This window comes from Sus scrofa, chromosome 4 (genome assembly GCF_054392235.1).
Source record: "Sus scrofa isolate SSC_HxYL_T2T_F1_AM1 chromosome 4, Sscrofa_HxYL_maternal_Yorkshire_Landrace_v2.0, whole genome shotgun sequence".
Classification (NCBI taxonomy): domain Eukaryota; kingdom Metazoa; phylum Chordata; class Mammalia; order Artiodactyla; family Suidae; genus Sus; species Sus scrofa.
Genome location: NC_139386.1, coordinates 15,623,269 through 15,645,816, shown reverse-complemented (window position 1 = coordinate 15,645,816; position 22,548 = coordinate 15,623,269). Strand labels below are relative to the sequence as shown.

Sequence of the window (22,548 nt, the reverse complement as noted above, 5' to 3'; positions counted from 1 at the left end):
TATTGGGTGGGTGATTTGTTATTTAAAATCTCTTAGGGGCTCTTGCCTCCCATCCCGTTCCCAGGGACTGAGATGTCAACTTGACAAGAGAGCTTGAATCAGGCTTGTGTTCTTGCTCAGGGCTTTGGGAACCTACATTTGCACCTGCCAGCATGGGGGACTTTTGTGCACCTTGCCTTAAATAACTCGCCTTCTCAAGCCAGACTATCTTTGCTTCCTCTCTCTCTCTTTTTTTTTTTTTTTTTTTTTGTCTTTTTAGGGCCAAACCCATGGCATATGGAGGTTCTCAGGCTAGGGGTCGAATTGGAGTTATAGCCACTGACCTACACCACAGCCATAGCAATGCCAGATCCAAGCCTTTTCTGCAACCTACACAACAGCTCACGGCAAAGCTGGATCCTTAACCTGCAGAGAGAGGCCAGGGATCAAACCTGCATCTTCATGGATGCTAGTCAGATTCATTTCTGCTGAGGCACGACAGGAACTCCCCTTGCTTCCTCTCAGGTCTCTAACACCCTTGCAAGGTTCGGGCAAGGGAGGAAGAGTAGAAAGGGACACGGAAAGGGCTGTCATTTCCTCATTTTTTGAAATCAATTGAATTTATCATTTCATATTGCCTCTGCCAAAAGGAGCTGTTCAGAAGCTACAAGAGGCTCTCCCTTAACCATCGTTCAATTAGTCATTCATTCACTGAATGCTTATTATGAACAAGACCACGTGGTGGGTAGAAGAGAGGCCACTGTCCTTGAATCAAGAAACTCAGAGTTTTATGGTAGAAGGAAGTTCCTTGAATTTTACAGTAGAAAGAAACAGAGGCCGTCCAGTCCAATTGGCAGCTGGTGCAGGAATCCCTCTCTGCCTCCTCCGTGACACAGGACGCAGGGTCTTGGGCTTTACTTGATTATATTCAGGGCTGAGGAGGTCACTACTTCTAAAAAGTCCACTCCATTGCTGGGAAGTTCTGTTATAAAACTTGCCCTTGGAGTTCCTGTCATGGCGCAGCAGTAACGAGCCTGACTATGTCCATGAGGATGCGGGTTCACTCCCTGGCCTCGATCAGTGGATTAAGGATCCAGCGTTGCCATGAGCTGTGGTGTAGGTTGCAGACACGGCTCTGACCTGGCATTGCTGTGGCTGTGGTGTAGGCTGGCAGCTGTGGCTCTGATTCAATGCCTAGCCTGGGAACCTCCATCTGCCGCAGGTGCGGCCCTAAAAAGACCAAAACAAAACAAAAAAACCCCCAAATAAAAAAAACCTCGCCCTTATTAGTGAGCTGAAATCTCTCTTCCTGTTGCTTGGGAACCACACAGGCATCCTATTCCTGCATCTAGATGGCAGGATGTTCAAGCGTTGCAGACACTGGAGTTACCGTTACTCTTCGTCCACCCTCGCAGTTTTCTCTTTTCTGGGCTAAAAGTTAACTGCTTCCTAGTTCCTTAGCACTTTCTCATACAGTGCTCTTCGGGACCCAAGTCCAGCTCTGCCATCTTCCTTTAGAACTTCTCATCTTCATAGCATTAGCCTTCAAACATGCTGCTATAACCAGCCAGGCACTCAGCTGACTTTTGAGCAGACAAAATATTGAGGATGACAGCTTCCTTTTTTCGGACCATTGTACGTGACCAAAACCTTGCAACTTTGCAAGGTGGTAGTTAATGAGTTCTCGGAGATAGCTGTGAGCCAAGAGCTCTGGGATTTTTTTTTTTTCTTTTCTCTTTTAAGGAGAGAAAGGGAACACTTTCTGTTTGGAGGATCAGGAAGGGCTGCTTGGAGGAGGAGGTATTTGCTCTAGGCGTCGGAGGATGGGTCGTTTCAACAGGCAGAGATGAGTGTGTGGAAGGACGGGCTGCTCTAGAGTTCCTTTTGGCTCAAAACACAGCACAACACAACCTTTTAGGCAGTAAGATGTGTTAGGTGTCCTTCGATAGAGGCTGCAGCTAAAATCCTTCTTGGAGGATGAGGTCCTTTGGACGTGCCGTACAGCAGCCCTGAGGCTTGATACCCAAAGGTCACTGTGCTCCGGAAAGAGCGAAGGCCAGGCTCAAGGCTCAGAATCCTCTTCGACGTGTCATGAACCTGTTCATAGATTTCTCCTCAAAGAGAAATCTAGCGCTATTAGACTCACTGCGCCTTCTCTCCGCAGGTCTTTCACCACAAGCTGATAGGAAGTGTACTGATCGGCTCCTTCAAAGTGGACCTGGGGACCGTGTACAACCAACCTGGTGAGGAAGCCTTGCCTCCCCATGTCTCTCTTACTCTTCTTCTCTTACTCTGGCACCTGGAGGTTGGCTCACCTGTTTGTTCATCCATTTACCCCTTCAAGCAATAACACTGAGCATCAGTTAGACAACGTGGAGCAAGACATGGCTCTGTTCTTCAAAGTTTGCAATCTAATGATGAAACTGCCTTCTGTGTCCACACGTCTGAGCAGATTTTTTTCTTTAAATCTTCACTTAGATGCAAACTATGACATTTAGACTAGGTAACAAGGAGGGTCTGCTTTGTAGCACAGGAAACTATATCCAATCTCTTGGGATAGAACGCGATGGAAGACCATAAGCGAAAAGAATGTATATATTATATAGGTCTGTCTAGGTCGCTTTGCTGTACAGCAGAAACGGGCGCAACATTGTAAATCAACTATACTTTAATAATAATATAGAACACACACACACAAGACATCTTCCCAAATTCGGCCTCATTTACTGCTGTGAGACACAAGGAGGAAAGACAGAAGGGTGTAGAAGTTAAGAATATGGACTCTGGAGTTCCCGTCATAGCTCAGCAGAAACAAATCTGACTAGCATCCATAAGGATGCAGGTTCCATCCCTGGCCTTGCTCAGTGGGTTAAGGATCCGGCGTTGCTGTGAGCTGTGGTGTAGGTTGCAGATGTGGCTCAGATCTGGCATTGCTGTGGTTGTGGTGTAGGCCAGTGGCTACAGCTCCAACTCGACCTCTAGCCTGGGAACCTCCATATGCTGTGGGTGCAGACCTAAAGAGACCAAAAAAAAAAAAAAAAAAAGGAATATGGACTCTGGAGCCAGATAGACTGGCTTCAAATTCCACTCTCTTCTTTCTTGGCTGTACAATCCTGGGTTAATAACTTGACTTCTCTGTGTTTCAGTGTCCCCATCTGTAAAAATGGGGATAAAATAGCACCTCCTTCATAGGGTTTTTGATAGAGTAAGTAAATAAAAATACATAAAGTGCTTCTATGGAATCTAGCAGAGAATAATGACTGTGGCATGCCATTTATGAGTTTACTATAATACCTATTTTTATCCCCAATTTACCAGAGAAGCTAGGTATTCTGGCCAAAATCAAGAACTATTCAGTAACAGAACAAACAGCAAATGTAGCTCCTCTTATGTAAGGCCCCTTCTCTTTAACAGTGATTCCAATTCACACGACCCAGGTAGTAGGCATAGCAGAGTTCAGCGGGCTGGGTTTAATACAGTCAGGGCTGACAGAAGCTGTGGGAATTGGAGGGGTGGGCCTACAACCGTACGGAAGGGGTAGTGTCTATTCAGCTTCTTTGCCACCTGCTGTCAAGTGGAAATGTGGGCTCCGTATTACCAGTTCTGACAGTTTTTTTTAATAAGAGATAAGCCTGGGAGTTCCCTCGTGACTCAGCAGGTTAGGGATCAGGCGTTGTCACTGCTGTGGCTCTGGTTACAGCTGTGGCAAGTGTTTAATCCCTGGCCAGGAAATTCTTCATGCCCTGGGTGTGGCCAAAAAACTTAAAATTAAAATTAAAAAAAGATAAGCCTGAAGTCTAGATTTTCTTTCCTTTTTTTTTCTTTCTTTCTTTCTTTCTTTCTTTCTTTCTTTCTTTCTTTCTTTCTTTCTTTCTTTCTTTCTTTCTTTCTTTCTTTCTTTTATTTTTTTTGTCTTTTTGCCATTTCTAGAGCTGCTTCTGTGGCATATGGAGGTTCCCAGGCTAGGGGTCGAATCAGAGCTATAGCCACGGGCCTACTCTAAAGCCACAGCAACGCGGGATCCCAGCCATGTCTGCAACCTACACCGCAGCTCACGGCAACACCGGATCCTTAACCCACTGAGCAAGGCCAGGGATCGAACCTGCAACCTCATGGTTCCTAGTTGGATTCGTTAACCACTGAGCCACAAAGGGAACTCCCCAGCCTGAAGTCTAGATTTTCTAAGAGCTTTTGAAGTTTGGGCTCACTGCGTAGCCCAAACAATTCATGAGTGGCACTTCGGTCTGGGAAATAATCTGTGATGTCTACACTCCGTTAAGGTCAAAGCAAGACTCCTGTCCAGACCACCTGCTAGGTGGAAGGCTTCTGGAATCCCTGTGGGCAGGATGGAGAAAAAGATGGAGAAGTGGGTGGGAAGCAGAGGAGAGGACAGGAGGAGGAGGGGGAAGGGGAGGGGGCGTGGGACCACGAGCTGGCCCCTCCCTGGGAGCTGAGGGCCGGGAGGCGCTGGGTTGGAGCATCTGGGTTCATGGGTGCAGCCTGTCTGAGCTGTCAGCGCATTTTGCAGGTCATCAGTTCTGTGACAAGTGGGCTGTGCTCACGGACCCTGGCGACATCAGGACTGGCGCGAAGGGGTACCTGAAATGTGACATCAGCATGACCGGGAAAGGCGACGTCTTAAAGCCCAACCCCAAAACCTCCGATGCCGAGGAGCAAATAGAAAAGTGAGACAGGTCTCTCTCGGACCATGCATGACAAATGATATGTTCTGATTTCCATGGTCTCTTTCCTCTCCCTTTCCTTACGGGTACCTGCCAACTGCCAAGTTCAAGGCCTGTCTCCCCAGGACTCTGCTCTCTCAGAAGTACCACGTTGTGTCTCATCAAAGGCATCAGCTTCTAGGACAACAACAGCCTGTCTTTCTATAATAACCCAGAATAGCTTAGCGATTCTTCAGCGTATCCTCTGGAGCTTAGCTGCAGGTTCTTTGAAGGAAGTGTAATTTTTCCACCACTGGCTTGTGAAGTGGGAACACAGAAGGCACTTCTTTGAAGGGCTTAGTCTAACTCCGGGACCTGAGTGAGTTTGCCTTTACCCTATTCATACCCTCCTCTGTCTTTCCACCAGGAAGGAAACTCATTTTAGCCACGAAGCCTCATCTTTCAGATTTTTCTCCCCCACTGGGATCCTTCTTTCCGCTTCCAAATCACGTTGACCTTTTCTCTCTACTCTTTCAAGTAAGGGAGTTTTTAACGGTTTATTTTTGTCCCCTTGAAGGAACCTTTTGATCCCTCAAGGGTATCCATCAGAAAGACCCTGGGCCAGATTCTTTGTGAGACTCTACAGGGCAGAAGGGTTGCCCAAAATGAACTCTAGCCTCATGGCGAACGTCACCAAGGCCTTTGTGGGTGACAGTAAGGACCTGGTGGACCCCTTCGTGGAAGTCTCCTTCGCCGGGCAGATGGTGAGGAACCATTGTCACCACTCCTGGCAGGTCTGGGCCAGAGCCCCGCTCTTTCCCCAGGATGCTGCTGGTCAAATGACATGAAGAGAAAACCAAAATTAGGAGGTGCCTGGCGAGAGAAAGCTTGTCACAAAAAGGGGTTGCTTCACGTGGCAGGAGAGTAGGGGAGGGTCCCCGACTCCCTCTCCCACTGGAGCTCATGGAGAAAAGCTAGCGGGGGTCGTGGCTCGGGACCCAAGCAGACAGGTCTCTTCCCTCACCTCTGGCTACGTCTCTGAACGCTTGCCCAGTCCCCAGTGCCCAGAGAATTGCCAGTCCCCCTCTGTTCTGCTCTCCAATCTATCCAGGTGGTCCTTGTCCTCTATAAGCCTGGGCATCCGTGTTCCCAGCTGTTCCCTGCTCAAGAGCCATTGCAAGTGCCAAGGTGTACGGACTTGGTCAGAGCTTAGTCTTTTTTTTGGTCTTTTTAGGGCTGCACCTGAAGCATATGGAGCTTCCCAGGATAGGGGTCCAGTGGGAGCTGTAGCTGCCAGCCTAAGCTGCAGCCACAACAAGGCTATATCTAATATAGCCGTGTCTGCAACCTACACCACAGCTCACAGCCACTCTGGATCCTTAACTCAGTGAGCGAGGCCAGGGATCGAACCTGCATCCTTGTGGATGCTAGTCAGATTAGTTTCCACTAAGCTGTGATGGGAACTCCCACAGCTCAGTCTTGGTTGGCTGGATCTTGAAACTTCAGCTGACCCACCTACTGTCTCCACCCTTAAAACATATGCTTCCCCTGGCCCCTTCCCTCAGCAGGGTGAACCTTAGACTGTTTTTGCTTTGGACCCCATTGGCAGTCATGTAGGATGTCACCTCTATTTCATGATGAGGAAACTGAGGTCCAGACTGGTGATGGGATTTGTACCAGGTCCTACTCTGAGAAAACATGGACTTGGGTCTGAGTGCATCTGCCGCATTCCTAGAGAGGATGGAACCACTTTTTCATAACACTGAGTTGTCGCAGGTCCTCACCTTTGTCCCAGATGCCAGCCTGGTGCCTGCCACAGAGTAGGATATCAACAGTGTTTGCAGGGTGTAACTGATTTTCACGAGTGTCTGGTGCAACCAGGTTCATTGTTTTTGGCAACTTGCTTTATCTTTTCAGCAGGTGGGAAGCGTTTTCTTTAGTCAGTCAAGGGCATCTTTCCTTTCCTTCAGCGGCTCAGCTCACATCGTCCTGGCTTTGTTTTTAGGGGCGAACCACGGTGCAGAAGAACTGTGCCGACCCCGTGTGGCATGAACAGGTGGTCTTCAAGGAAATGTTCCCTCCCCTGTGTCGGAGGGTGAAAATCCAGGTGTGGGACGAAGGCAGCATGAACGATGTAACGATGGCAACCCATTTCATCGACCTGAAGAAAATCTCCAATGAACAGGATGGAGATAAAGGTAAAGCCTCACACGTCTGACTTGGAGAGAGAGTCGCAAAATGACGAAACCACGATCTATGATATAACGTCATCTAAAGAATGATCTAGAGTCCTCATCTTCCGATCCAGAGGGTGGGAGTAGACAATGCGTGGCACCTCCCATCCTCTGTGTGATCTGTGACTTGGGTTGGTTCAGGGGGTAGGCAGAGCCGGCTCTGGGAACTGGGAGGCTTGCTCCCCATCCCAAGTCTCCCAGGAACATTGCTGTGTGTCCTTGAGGAAGTCACTCCCTCTCTCTGGGCCTTATTCGTCTTAATTGAAAAATGAAGAGTTTGGATTAGATCAGAGGTTGGCAAACGGTGGTCATGTTACCAAATGGCCTGCAAGCTAAGAATGGTTTTTACGTGTTTAAGTGGTTCAAAAAAATACTGTGACCCCAACTCACTGATGTGAGCCTGAGAGCAGAGCATGAGAGCAGTAAGGTGATGCAGACTGTGTACTCGGAGAGCCAGGGAGGGACTGAAGAGTCCCAGCCACTCCACTGAGTCAATCAAGAGAGTGTCTACCTTGGAAAAAACTCTTTATTTGCAAAATATAAGTTAGTAACTGATAATTCTCTAAAAATCCCAAGCTACTCTCCCTCCGATAAATCCCAAGGCAATCTTCCTCTGAACTACAAACTTACATTGTTCAATCATTGCAAATATACATTAATTAATGTATTTGCATGTGTGTCTCTATGTGTGTATATACACGTACACATTATACTGACGTCTTGGCTTAAGCAGAGAACCAGATTTACACATTTTGGTGTCCTGCAGAGAGTGACACCATCGAAAAGCCTTGCTAAGTATCCACTGTTTCATTCTTCCTGTTTTGCGAGGGTTTGCCATAGGGCTGCTTTCTGCAGGAAGCACGCTGCCCATCTGGAGGATGTTGCAACTAGACCCAGCCATGTTTTACCCACAACTTTTCAGAAACCTCTTGATGGGTTTAGGGAGATGTATAACAATGGTTAAAAAATAGACATCATAAAATTTTTCTATCTCTTTCAACACAGTATCTCTGTTTCCAAGAACTGATTTAAAGGTGGACTAGAATCTAGTCCACCGTGGCGGGGAGTGAAGAGAAGATACAATAAAATATTGTGGAAACATCTGGAAACTCTTTCTTGTCAACAAGCGGGGAACTGTTAAGCAAATTATGATATATCTGGAGTTCCCATCGTGGCTCAGCAGTAATGAACCCGACCAGTATCCATGAGGATGCGGGTTCGATCCCTGGCCTCACTCAGTGAGTTAAGGATCCGGCATTGCTGTGAACTGAGGTGTAGGTCACAGATGTGACTCGGAGCCCGTGTTGCTGTGGCCGTGGTGTAGGCCGGCAGCTGTAGCTCTGATTCAACCCTTAGCCTGGAAACTTCCATATGCTGCAGGTACAGCCCTAAAAAGCCAACAACAACAAAAAGTGCTATATCTACTTATTAAGAATAATGCCTAAATTCACGTGCACTTTCAAAAGGCTGACATGAAGCCCTTCATGGATATTCTCCCTTTTAATAGGTGAGATAGGTCCTACCAGCATCTCCATCTTCCATTCAAGGAACCTGAGGCATCAGGAAGTTAAAAAACTCACCCAAGGTCACACAGCTTGAAATGGGCAGAGCTGAGAGTTGAGATTTGAACCCAGGCAGCCAAGCTCAGGGCCTCCATGTTGTACCGCCTGTCAAAACGGAACATTCTGTTGCCAAATGTCTGTTTTGTAGACACTGAATATTTTCCCAGATGCTGTGTGTGAAGAGAGGAAAATACTTACTCTAGTAGGAAGTTAAAATAACCAGGTCTTTCCAGTTCTACATTTAGAACACACCACAGAATCTCTGCTTCCCTCAATCTCCACCATCATCTCTCCTGTATCTTCAATTTGATGATGCAGTGGTCCTCCAGTTTGCCCACATCCATTTCTATACCCCTTCATATAGCAGCCAGACTGATCTTGTGTGTGTGTGTGTGTGTGTGTGTGTGTGTGTGTGTGTGTGTTTTGTCTTTTTAGGGCTGCACCCTCGGCATATGGAGGTTCCCAGGCTAGGGGTCTAATCGGAGCTACAGCTGCCGGCCTACACCACAGCCACAGCAACACCAGATCCAAGCCACGTCTGTACCCTACACCGCAGCTCATGGCAATACCAGATCCTTAACCCACTGAGTGAGGCCAGGGATTGAACCCGCAACCTCATGGTTCCTAGTCGGATTCGTTTCCTCTGCGCCATGACTGGAACTCCCAGAATGATCGTAAAGATATACATCTGAGTAGGTCACATCTTTGCTTCAACTCCTCTAAAATATTCTTATAATTTCTATGTTAAAGACCAAAGTCCTTATTGAGGCTCCCAAGACCTGCTCACCTCTCCAAATGCTTCTCACCTGCTCACTCTCTGGACTCCAGCCTCACTGGCTTTCTCTTCCAGTTCCTTCTGTCTCCAAGCTTCTTTCCAACTGTTCTTCCCTCTGCTCAGCATTCTTTCTCTTTTTCCCTGTGCCTAACTCCTCTCCACGTGGCATCAGCCTGGTGTTTGTCCTTGCAGCACAATATATGTCTTCTTCATAGTGTTTATAACGTGAATACTTGTTTAATGTTTTTTATCTGCTTTATCTGGGCTCTCTGTTTGGTGTCTAACATGATGCCTGGCACAAGTTAGGTGTCAAAAAATATTTGATAAATGAATGAACAAACAAGGATGCACATCTTCATTCATAGCATTATTACAATGTGGACAAGTGTAAAGACATGCATGGAAGACAGACTAGAAAGTGACAAAATGACGGTGGGTGGCTTTGGGGAGGGATGTTCTGTATATATTTTCTCTTGTCTTTATATTTTGCATTTCTAAATGAAGACGCACAACTTGCATAAAGAAAAAAAAAGCATCGCTTGAGGGAGTTCCCGTCGTGGCTCAGTGGTAATGAACCATGGGGACTCAGATCCTATCCCTGGCGTTGCTCAGTGGGTTGAGGATCCGGCATTGCCGTGAGCTGTGGTGTAGGTCACCGATGCAGCTCGGATCCCAAGTTGCTGTGGCTGTGGTGTAGGCTGGCAGCTACAGCTCTGAATTGACCCCTAGCCTGGGAACCTCCATAAGCTGCAGGTGCAGCCCTAAAAAGACACACACACACACAAAGTATAGCTTAAAGCAGAATCGCAGAACCAGGTAACTAAAGCATGGGATCTTTCCAGGCTTTCTACCTACATTCGGACCTGCCTGGATTAACCTGTATGGCTCACCCAGGAACCACAGTCTGATGGATGACTACCAGGAACTGAATGAAGGTTTTGGAGAAGGCGTGTCATTCAGGGGCAGGATCTTGGTGGAGATTGCTGTGGAGATCCTCTCGGGAGGGGCTCAGGAGTCGAAATTCTCCAAGGCACTCAAGGAGCTCAAATTGTCCTCAAAGGACAAAGACTCCAAATCTTCCAAAAGCTCGAGTAAAGAAAAGGGTGACAAAACTGATGGTGGAAGACCCCAGCAGGCTTCAGACAAAACCAACTCCACAGAGGTCGAGGTGGAGCCTTTCGACGTGCCCCCAGAGGTAGGTCCTAGCACGTGTTCCACCGCGTCTGTGAGGTGAGCCCGGAGCCCAGGCAGCACCGCCCCCAGATTCCCAAAGACCCACAGAGAACTCACCTCGCCCCCCCGCAGAGTGTGCGTTGGTTCCACCCTGATTTCCAGGGCTGATCTTCTGCCTCTTCTTGCACCCCTCCCAGCCATCTGCTCCCGATACATGCCTTCCGCATCCCCCCAACACAGATTCCCATGGAAACCACAGTGAAAGAAATAAAAGTGCTGTGAGGGAGCTGGTGAGAGTGGGTGGTGGGACGATGGACTGAACTTTATCGGTGGCCTAATTTTGTTTAGCATTCTTAGTTCAGTGTACACTCCGGGTGTGAGATAATGTGGGGTGAGGATGAAGAGTCAGGGACAAGCTGGGATGCTAGAAATTGAGAAACCGATTGCCTGCCCCACGCCTGTGGGGAGATCACAGCTGGAGGGAATGCTTATCTTTGCTTGTGACTCAACATAAAACATGGTAGCATTTTTCCAGCGGGTTGTGTCCTTTGGGGGAGAGATCTGGGGCTCCAAGCTGACTACAAACCAGGAAAAAAAAGCCTCTCAATTGTTTCGTTCAGCAATAGTACTTTGTAGTTGCAAATGGTGGAATTTTATTTTATTTTTTCTGTTTAGGGCCACACCCGCAGCATATGGAAGTTCCCAGGCTAGTGGTCGAATCAGAGCTATAGCTGCCAGCCTACGCCACAGCCACAGCAAAGCCAGATCTGTGACCTACACTGCAGCTAATGGCTATGCTGGATCCTTAGCTCCCCGAGTGGGGCCAGGGATTGAACCTGAGTCCTCATGGATACTAGTTGGGTTTGTTACTACTGAGCCACACTGGGAACTACCCCTGCTTTTTTTTTTTTAATTATATTTTATGAGTAGCATAAGTGGATGACTCTGCTTCTGGGAGTGTGTTTCTCAGGTCAACCAGAAAATAATTTTGGATGGGGAAGGGAGGTCATTGGCCAGTCTCTCATAGCTGTCCATGCCTCATAGAGACTAGACAGACTGAAGGGTTTCAGCATCCAGGGAACCATAGTCTTGGGAGAGCCACTTAATTTTACTGCTGGGACCTGATAAATCTTAAGAAATAGTGTAGGGGAGAGGGTGAGCTCAGGGTTGGCGACCTTGGGGATTGGTCCTATTCTCGGCTCAGATACTAACACCCCCCTGTGCTTTGGTTTACTCATCACCAAATGGTGTGGTAATAGTCCGTCTGTCATAGGCACCTGCTGGGGTGAATGAGGGAATGGGTGTAAGATGGTGGGCAGGGTTCTTGGCACATCTGTGGTAAGCAGGCTGTGCATTTGTGGTTGCCCTTGTTCCCAGTGGGCAGTTCTTCAGGGCTCTCTCCACCCTACTTGACTCTTCTGGACTTTACCAGAAATTGTGGGGTGCTTAGTAGCTGCCTAAGCTGACATTCTCTTTATCTGTCCCTGTTGAGACCAGCCATTCTTTCATAAACAGAGATTGCCAAGCAGAAAGGGGCCAGGAAATGTCTTTAACCCAAGTCAAGATATTTTGCGGAGCCATCTGAAAAATTAAACTCTAGCAGAAAGCAAGGGTGACAGGGAACTTAGGTAGGGTAGAGTGTACATTTTTTTCTAGAAGGTCAGGGGGCCATCTTGGCTATTGTGTAGAAAGGTGGTAGGAGAGGGGAAAATTCAGACCTCTATTTCATTCAAACCCTTATTTCTCCTCCCTCTTCTTTTAGTCTTGGCTTCTGGTTTATGGTCAGTTCCTCGCTGTGTTTATTGGTTGTCTATTGCTGTATAACAAGTCACCCCAAAATTTGGCAGCTTAAAACAACGAACGTTTATTTTCTCTGTGGGGAAGGAATTTGGAAATACCTTAGCTTGGTGGTTTCAGCTCAGAATCTCTCATGAGGTTGCAGTTTAGATGTTGGTAGGGGCTGCAGTCATCTGAAGGCTTGACTGAAGCTGTAGGGTCTACTTCCAAGATGGCGCACTCCCAGGGCTGTGGGTGGGAGGCCTCAGTTCCTCAACACATGGACCCTTCCCTAGGCTGCTTGAGTGTCCTCATGGAGGCTACCTTCCCCTTGATCCGAGAGAGAGCCAGGCAGAAACTGAAATGTCTCTTGTGACCAAATCCATGGAAGTCACACACTGACTTCGTGCCACATTCCAATTGCTAATAATGAGCCACAAGTCCAGGCCTTAGGAAAGGGAGAAGAATTAAGCTTCACTTTCTAAGAATTTGCAGAATATGAGAAAAAGAATGTACCTATATATGTATAACTGGGTCACTTTGCTGTATAGCAGAAATTGACAGAACATTGCAAACTAACTATAATAAGAAAAAATTTTTAAAGAAAATATACAAAATAAATAAAAATAAATGACCTTTGGTGGGGAGAACAACCACACCAGGCTTCTACCTTCCACAGAGTCTCAACAGCTCAGAGCTCACCCTCACTAGCATGGTAATATCCTTTCTTGCAGCATTTTATTCCTGTTTGCCTCTCCAGGGTCCCCCAGCTCCAATCTCCCTTACTGCCACCGTGCTCTCATTGCGTATCTGGACAGATGAGGTCCCATGACGCTGGCTTTTTAAACACATCCTCATCATCACCATCAAAGCTTATCTCCCTTATGTCAAACTTTGCACTCTTTTTTTTTTCTTTGTCTTTTGTCTTTTCAGGGCCGCACCTGCAGCACATGGAGGTTCCCAGGCTAGGGGTCTAATCAGAGCTGTAGCTGCCGTCCTACGCCAAGCCACAGCCACGCCAGATCCAAGCCACATTTGCAACCTACACCACAGCTCATGGCAACTCTGGATCCTTAACCCACTGAGCAAGGCCATGGATCGAACCCACAACCTCATGGTTCCTAGTTGGATTCATTTCCACTGCACCACAACGGGAACTCCTGTATTCATTTTTAAATCCTCAACATTGGTAGGAATAAAAATAGAGTCTGACTCCATGAGATTTATGGTATAGAAGGGGAGATAAGACATCCAGAATAAACATACAGGAAGTAGAAAGTGAGAAATGCAACAAATAGTGACAGATAAAGTGCTCTTATTTCCTGGAGTGGGTGCAGTATAAATGATTAAATTGTTGAGCTCCCAAGGAAGACAGCTGGGTTTAAGATGTAGTAGGATGGAGCAGCGGTGTCTGCCCAGCCTCTGGACAAACTTTCCCTTGGTTTGAATCTTTGAGCAAGTGACTTAAGCTCCTGTTTATTTCAAGTAATAACCTCTACTTCCTGGGCTCACAGTGAGGATTTAGTGGATTAATACAACAAAGTGCTTATTGGAACAGAGCCTGGCGCATAGTAAGTGCTCAATAAATGAGTCATGTTTAATAACTTTGGACAGGTACCTTGCTCTTTCATGGAACTGCAGTGTCTTCATCATTAAATGGGTTTAATGAAAAGATCCCGCTCCTAGGATAGTTATGAGAATCACATGAGATAATGTAGGTAAAATTCTTAGTACCACATCTGATACGTACTAAGAGTTTTATAAACATTACCGTCATGATTTTTCTAGCTCAGAAGTCAAGGGATGCTTCCAGAAGAAGCAGCTTGGGGTTGGACCTTAAAGGATGGATGGGATTAAGACATGAATGATAAACTATTGAAATACTTATCATTTAAAAAAAAAAAAAGAGTTGCTGTTGTGGCTCTGTGGTTAATGAATCTAACTAGCATCCATGAGGATGCGGGTACGATCCCTGGCCTTGCTCGATGGATTGAGGATCCGGCATGGCTGTGAGCTGTGGTGTAGGTCGCAGACATGGCTTGGACCCTGCATTGCTGTAGCTGTGGTGTAGGCTGGCATCTACAGCTCCGATTCAACCCCTAGCCTGGGATCTCCATATACCGGGGATGCAGCCCTAAAAAGCAAAAAAAAAAAAAAAAAAAAAAAAAGAAAAGAGAGAGAAAGCTTTATACTAGGTCCTCCGCATGGACAATCTCATTTCTCATGTAGGTCCCATTATGTTTATATCACAGACAAACAAAATGACACCAACACTGGATGGTCGCCTGAGGGCAATAGCTAGGAAGTAGCAGAGTTGGGATTTGAAGCGGGGGTTGCCTGGCTTGGGAACCTGCTGTCCCTCTTACAGGCTATGTTTCCTCCAGGTCTCTGAGTGGTTTTAAACCTCCTCCCAGAGAGTAAACTTGGCCCCACAAAAGTGAGATAAGTGGCTGGCTTCCAGCCAGGGGACACAGTGGTGGCAGGTGGGAGCACTGTGTGCTCTGTGACTAAGAGCCAGCACTGGGTCCCCACCCTGTCCCGCATTTTCTGGTCAATGGAAACATTTCCTCCTGCTGATGCCGATGGCACAGGAGGCACCTGTGTGAAGAAAGTATCTCTTTTCTGAGACCGATTGGCTCTCCGAGGGACAGAGTGTAGGGCTGTTGATTGAATAGGGCTCTTAATCTCTGAAGCCACAACCGCTTTATTTCCTTAGACCATCCTAATTGCTTTTCCTGTGGAGTTTAATAAATATAAGGGTAAAGCCAGAAAGCACAGACCTTATGACTCGCTCATTCCATCTCTTCGCACTGGAAAGTGATGCTGTGTCACATGGTATCCCAGTTACACATGCTCCTTGAACCATCAACATCTTAGAAAGATATAGGTACCAAGCTTACCTTGAAAATAAAAGGAAATTTGATTGTAAGGTAGAAGCTCAGAAGGTTGAGACTACATCATTCTAGATAAATGGCTGAATTAGATTTGCAATTTGTAGGTCCTGGTTCCTGCCAGTCTGATTAGAGGGGAAATGATGTACCATTTCAGGCTGCCACTGAGTCTCAGGTTACTACTATACATTACCCTGGACCACAGGCTGGCATCACTAATTCAGCTTCCTACTTTTTTTTTCTTTCTATAGATCGTACCAGAAAAATATGAGGAATTTTTACTTTTTGGAGCATTTTTTGAAGCTACCATGATTGACCGGAGGATTGGAGATAAACCCATTAGCTTTGAAGTTTCTATTGGTGAGTGTCTGATGCATGGCATGGACTGTATACATGTTTTTAAATAAGTGAATTTGTACCTTACATGCAGATGGTAGCACTCTGAGGTTTGCGCCTCAGAAAGAAATTTGTAATTCCTTATCTACTCTAATGTCAATGTATAAGGGATAGATTTGTTTTCACACTTAAAAAAAGGATGGAGAGTATAGTTTGGAATCAGACAGATTTGGATTACTAATCCTGGTTCTGTTACCTAGGCTCACTTAATTTCTCTGGGTCTCAGTTTCTTCATCCATAAGATGGAAATAATGATAATTCCTCTTGTAGCTGTCACAAGGATTTAACAAGTTAATGCATGCAGCATGCCATGCATGTCATAGGTACTGTTATTAGAACTCCCAGTAGGCTTCCTGCAGGACTGGTGTGCTTTTGGGAGAATCATTCCAAGAAAGAGCATTCAGTCCAAGAAGGTCTTGATTTATATTTGGGAAGCTCTCCAACCATGGAGCAGAAGGAAATTGAGATGAAATCCAGTGAATTTATAACTTAGAGTTCTCTTTACACAACAGAACCTAAGATGGATGTTGATGATGGCTAATCTTATTTCTTTGGTCTGACCATCACTGTACCTTCATACTGAGATCTTATTTCCCAGCCCCAGGGAGGCATAAACTTGGATCCTTTCTACCAAGCAGCCCGATTCTGCTTGTGGACCCCTGACTCTTCTCCCCTCACTACTGCCTCCACAGGTAATTTTGGGAACTTCATTGATGGAGGGTCGCATCACGGAAGTAGGAAGAAGTCCACTGACCCGGCTGAAGAAGACAGCCTTCCACTGCTGCACGAAGTAGAAGGCGACGCAGCCCAGGAAGCTCCCATGCCCGTGGTGTCCACCACTCACCCAGAGAAGCCACTCGTGACGGAAGGGAACAGGTAGGAGACTCAGCAGGCAAGAGTAGATGGGGTTTCTGACACTGGAAGTTTGACCAATTTCTGGGACTGTTTGATTCAGTTCTTCCATAAAACTGGAATCATTTTTTATTTTATGATTTTTATTTTTTCCCTTATAGCTGATTTACAGTGTTCTGTCAATTTCTACTGCATAGCAAAGTGACCCAGTCATACATATATGTATGTATTCCTTTTCTCACATTATCCTCCATCGTGTTCCATCACAAGGGACTGGATACAGTTCCTTGTGCTAATGAGTTGCATATCCACTCCTGGAAACATTTTAAATTTTAGTTATGGGAGGAAAGTGCCAACAAGGGCAACGTGGGCCCGTGCCACTCTTCTGAATTCTTAGGGACACCTTGACAACTCTCCAAATGATACATCGAGGTCATTCATCTAAGGGCAGAACAATGGTGATGGTTATTATTACCGTATCTGAAGGTCCTTTTATTCTACAGCTTTGAAGTGTAACAAGGGAAGAAGGTCAAAAGTTAAAATTTCAATCTGAAACTCTATTAACAGTTATTCTATTCATCTGAATATCAGGTAAACTTGACTTGGTGGAATCATTCAATACATCACTTCCTATCTTACTTTTGCCACAAACTGCAGAACTCAGAAAAATAATTGTCAGGCACCAGAAAAGACCACTGCAGAAAACAGCTGGGGCAGCTACACGTACCCTCACTGATCTCTCTTTTTTTAACTTGAAGTATAATTGATTTACAATATTGTGTTAATTTATGTTGTACAGCGAAATGATTCAGTTATACATATATACACAGGTTTTTTTTTTTTTTTTTTTTTTGCTTTTTAGGGCCACATCCTCAGCATATAGAAATTCCCAGGCTAAGGGTCGAATTAGAGCTACAGCGGCCAGCCTACACCACAGCCACAGCAACTCAAGATCTGAGCCACATCTGAAACCAACACCACAACTCATGGCAACGTTGGATCCCCAGCCCACTGAGCAAGGCCAGGGATTGAACCTGCATCCTCATGGATACCAGTTTTATTTCTATGGGAACTCTCTCTACAAACTCTTTTTAAATACTCTTTTCCATTATGGTTTATCATAGAACATTGACTATAGTTCTCTGTGCTACACAGTAGGATCTTATTTTTTATCCCGTCCGTGTATAAGAGCTTACATCTGCTAACCCCAAACTTCCACTCCATTCCTCCCCCAACCTCTCCTCCTTGGGAACCACAAGTCTGTTCTCTATGTCTGTGAGTCTGTTTCTGTTTCATAGATAGATTCATTTGTGTCACATTTTATTTTTATTTATTTATTTTTATTTTCCCCTACATTTTTTTTCATTTTATTTATTTATTTATTTATTTGGCCATGCCTGTGGTATGTGGAAGTTCCTGGGCCAGGGACTGAACCTTCACCACCTCAGGGACCTGGGCTACTGCAGTGACAATGCCAGAGCTTTGATCCACCTAGCCACCATGGAACTCCATGTGTCATATTTTAGATTCCACATATAAGTGATAGCATGTGATATTTGTCTTTCACTGTCTGATGGACTTCACTTAATATGAGAATCTCTAGTTGCATCTATGTTGCTGCAAATGGCATTATTTCATTCCTGTAATGTCTGAGTAATATTCCATTGTGTATATATACCACATCTTCTTAATCCATTCATCTGTCAATGGAGATTTTGGTTGCTTCCATGTCTTGGCTACTGTGAATAGTGCTGCTATGAACATAGGGGTGCATGTATCTTTTTGAACTATGGTTTTGTCCAGACATAAGCCCAGGAGTGGGATTGCTGGATCATATGGTAGTTCTAGTTTTAGTTTTTTGAGGAACCTCCGTACGGCTTTCCATAGTGGTTGTACCAATTTACAATCCCACCAACAGTGTAGGAGGGTTCCCTTTTCTCTACACCCTCTCCAGCACTTGTTATTTGTAAACATTTTCCATGATGGCCCTTCTGACTGGTGCACCCTCACTGGGCTTTAATCCACATAACATTTCAATGTGCAAAGTGAAGTAAAATTACAGAACTCTGTTTTAAGAAAGTGATATCAAGCATCAACCAAGTGGTTTATGAGAAGAGAGAGCCACATGCAGTGAGAGTCTTCTGTGTTGTGAGCTTTATGCTATGAGTGAAAAAAAAAAAAAATGATCTCACTGGATTCTCATAAGAGAACACTCCTCACCCCATTCACAAGTGAGAGGGTTGGAGCCACATCACGAGTTCTCTTCCGTTCTGCTCTTCTCGATCTAGAATCCCTGGGCACGAACCGGAGGCTTTCTGGCCACTGTTAGGATCATAAGGACTCTCTCATCTATTTCCCCCAATGGCCCTCTTTCTTGAGCAGCAGATCCAAACACCTCCACTTGGGTGTCCTCGAATTATTCACCAGACTCATCATCTTCAGACAACTTTGCCCCTTTTCCTGTTTTTCCCATCTCAGAAACTGGCCCCACCATTCTCTGGATCCTCTAAGCGACAAAGCAAGTTGTCAATTGTTCTCTTTTCCCTTCCTACTCACATCTAATCAGTGATGAACTCTGATCGATTCTAGGTCTCAAGCGTGTTCTCTATCACCATTTCTTTAATCTGGCCAAATGGCACCTTTGGCCCTAAGTTCAAGTTCCCTTCCCTGAACCCCAGGTCTGATTGGGACTTCTATACTCGCGTCCATCAAACATGAATCACACTGCATTAAGCTGTTTTGACCTGTCTGTCTCCCTATTAGACTGTAAGCATTCTCAGGGCAAAGAAGCGTGTCTTATGCACCTTTGCATCTGCTCCTCTCTGTGCCGGGCACAGAATAGAGGCTCATAACTGTTTCGGGATGAGCTAAGGAATTGCTGTAACTGGGTTGAGCTCAGGGTACTAGGTGGGCAGAGAGAGGGCATGGGAGGGAGTGAAAAGGTGAGAAAGGTTACCAAAAAGTTAACATCCTACAGAGCAAGAATGAGCTTAATGGATGGGAACCAATTCTTTGGGACAAAGTAGGAAGGAGTAAGTGAAAATAATCTTAGCTCCTGGTCCTCTTGTTTTGGAGCATGTCTTATATTTTCTAAATCCTGTCTCTCCCATGGATCAACTTCTTTGGGGTGTTTTTTGGCTCCCTGGCAGTCATACTTGGTCGTCTGTCCTCTCTTATGCAAACCAAAAAGGACCCCAAACTTCCAAGTCCTTCGATGACGTCGCTGTCCATTCTTGACACCGAGGACATTAACGAGTGCATCCCATAACAGGATCTGAGCCCTGGGAGACTTTTCGGAGACTCCTCAATGGTCCTCTGTGGACTTTGACTAGGATCAGGCAGCGAAAACATCCCCCACCTTGGTAGACTAGCCTGTTGTTGACTATTGGTGGGACTGTCAGAGATGGAGTATGGGAAGGGTTTGGGAGGAGATGAGAGGGTTTAAGGAACCCTCAGATGGAACTCATCTGTATCGACTGACTGGCTCAAAAAAATAAATAAATAAATAAGTCATGCTGGTGTTTTTTGGGGCTTTCAGTATATTCCAGCTACTATATTGAGGCTCTTTTCATATAGTGGTAAGCCAGGAGGCAGCAGCTGAATTGGAAGATTCTACATCTATAGTAGACCCCAGCCACGTGTGCAGGTGCACATGCGTGCACACACACACACACACTCTCACAATTTATTTGTCTGTTGCCTCCAATGAAATACCACCTTGTTAAAACTACTATGGAGGAGTTCCCGTTGTGGCGCAGTGGTTAACGAATCCGACTAGGAACCATGAGGTTGCGGGTTCGGTCCCTGCCCTTGCTCAGTGGGTTAACGATCCGGCGTTGCCGTGAGCTGTGGTGTAGGTTGCAGACGCGGCTCGGATCCCGTGTTGCTGTGCCTCTGGCGTAGGCCGGTGGCTACAGCTCCGATTCAACCCCTAGCCTGGGAACCTCCATATGCCGCGGGAGCGGCCCAAGAAATAGCAACCACAACAACAACAAAAAAGACAAAAGACAAAAGACAAAAAAAAAAAAAAAAAAAAAAAACTACTATGGAAAACAGTATGAAGGTTCCTCAAAAAACTAAAACTAGAACTACCATATGATCCAGCAACCCCACTCCTGGGCATCTATTCAAAGAAAAGCATAATTCAAAAAGATACATGCACCCCAATGTTCATTGCAGCACTATTTATAGTAGCCAAGACATGGAAGCAACCTAAATGTCCATTGACGGAGCAATGGATAAAAGATGTGATACATACAAGGGAGTATTACTTATCCATAAACAAGAATGAAATAATACCACATGCAGCAACATGGATGCAACTAGAGATTCTCATACTAAGTGAAGTTAGACAGTGAAAGACAAACATCATATGCTATCACTTATATGTGGAATCTTAAAAAAGGATACAAATGAACTTATTTGCAGGACAGAAACAGATTCACAGGCTTTGAAAAACTTATGGTTACCAAAGGGGACATGTTGAGGGGGAGAGATGGACTGAGGGTTTGGGATTGGCGTATGCACGCTGAGGCGTATGGAAAGATTGGCCCGTGGGGGACCAGCTATATAGCACAGAGAACTCTGGATTCTGTGATCATCCATGTGGACAAAGAATCTGAAAGAGAATGGATGTGTGTCTATGTATAACTGAATCACTATGATCATAGCAGAAATTATCACAACCTTGTAAATCAACCATACTTTAATGAAACTTTAAAAAATGAAAAAAAAAAAACCCAGATGTCAACTCTGCTTCAACAAAACTCTAAAAAAATGAATGAAAAAAAAAGAAGAAGAAATACAACCTTGTAAGTAGTGGTTTAGCATGACACTTCAATCATCACTTGTGTTTGTTCTAGGCTTCCCAGTTTTACAAAGCACATGCATTCACTTTCAATTTACATAAGGCGCTGGAGCTCAAGAATGAGATGGGAGCTCAAGACAGCCAAAGGCGGGTCAGAATCTGGTGCCCAGGGTTCCAGGCCTACCCTTGCCCAGACTCACAAAGCTGGATGAGCGGCAGGGCAGCCATTCAAGCTGGCAGGCTTCTCTTCCCACTGGCAACCAGGTGCTCTCCCATCTGCTGTCCTCCATCTGCGCTGTCATTTGCCTGAGAAGCCACTGCATCCTGGACCACACAGACCCGGTAAAACCCAGAGAACCCGGGGACCAAAGACACAGTGGCCCTGAACATCATTAGCACAAAATAATCCAAACCAAAGAAACCTCGGAACAAAGTACAGCGTTGAGTGGGAGTTTATTTAGTTGCAGGATTCTCAGTGCCATCATTTTAAAAAAACTTTATTGGAGTATAGTTAACTTACAATGTTGTTTTAGTTTCGGATGTACATCAAAGTGACTCAGTTATACATATATACATGCCTATGTGTATATGCGTATATTTACATAACTCCATTCTTTTTTCCCATATAGGTTATTGCAGACTATTGAGTAGATTTCCCTGTGCTATACAGTAGGTTCTGGTTAATTATCTATTTTATACAGTAGTGTGTATATGTTATTGCCATCTTACTCCTTCCTCTCTCCCCACCGTGGTTTCCTCTGTAGTAACCCTAAGGTGGGTTTTGAAATCCATGAGCTTGTTTTTGTTTTATAAACAAGTTCTTTGGTATCATTTTTATTAGAGTCCACGTATAAGTGGCATCATATGATACTTGTCTCTGTCCGACTTACTTCACTCAGTATGATCATCTCTAGGTCCATCTATGTTGCGGCAAACTCAGTGCCCTAATTTTTAAGAAGATAAAGGAAAGAGCATTTTTGGAAACTTCTTTATTTTTCATTTTTATTTTGTTCACCTGCTGTATGAATAACCTCCAAAGTTCTGCCAAGACTTTATCTGGCTTTCCTTCTAAATAGACGCCCGCTGGTTTATTTTCTGCATGGGGCACCTTTGCTAATTTTATGGCCTCTAGAAGAAATTTGGGTTGGAGAGCTAAAAAAGAACCTCTCTGGGAGAACAGACTTGTGGTTGCCAAGGGGGAGAGGGAGGGAGTGGGAGGGACTGGGAGTTTGGGGTTAGGAGATGCAAACTATTGCATTTGGGGTGGATAAGCAATGAGATCCTGCTGTATAGCACAGGGAACTATATCTAGCTGCTTGTGATGGAGCATGATGGAGGATAATGTGAGAAAAAGAATGTGTGTGTGTGTGTATGTGTGTGTGTGTGTGTGTGACTAGGTCACTTTGCTGTGCAGTAGAAAATTGACAGAACTCTATAAACCA

At 45.4% G+C, this 22,548-nt stretch overlaps 1 protein-coding gene across 5 annotated transcripts in view; it reads left to right on the top strand.

Annotated features, from left to right (window-relative positions):
- The window catches only part of FER1L6 (fer-1 like family member 6), a 188,607-nt gene that overhangs the window by 61,442 nt on the left and 104,617 nt on the right, over window positions 1-22,548 (top strand). For all 5 annotated transcript variants that reach the window (XR_014843370.1, XM_085021681.1, XM_021088953.2 and 2 more), the window contains 7 exons: window positions 2,144-2,222; window positions 4,508-4,664; window positions 5,218-5,404; window positions 6,646-6,838; window positions 10,054-10,406; window positions 15,303-15,411; window positions 16,140-16,323. Coding sequence is in view for 4 of the 5 variants with exons in the window: in XM_085021681.1 (XP_084877807.1) it covers window positions 2,144-2,222; window positions 4,508-4,664; window positions 5,218-5,404; window positions 6,646-6,838; window positions 10,054-10,406; window positions 15,303-15,411; window positions 16,140-16,323 (1,262 nt within the window). In the remaining variant the exon portion in view is untranslated. The remainder of the gene's footprint in view (window positions 1-2,143; window positions 2,223-4,507; window positions 4,665-5,217; window positions 5,405-6,645; window positions 6,839-10,053; window positions 10,407-15,302; window positions 15,412-16,139; window positions 16,324-22,548) is intronic.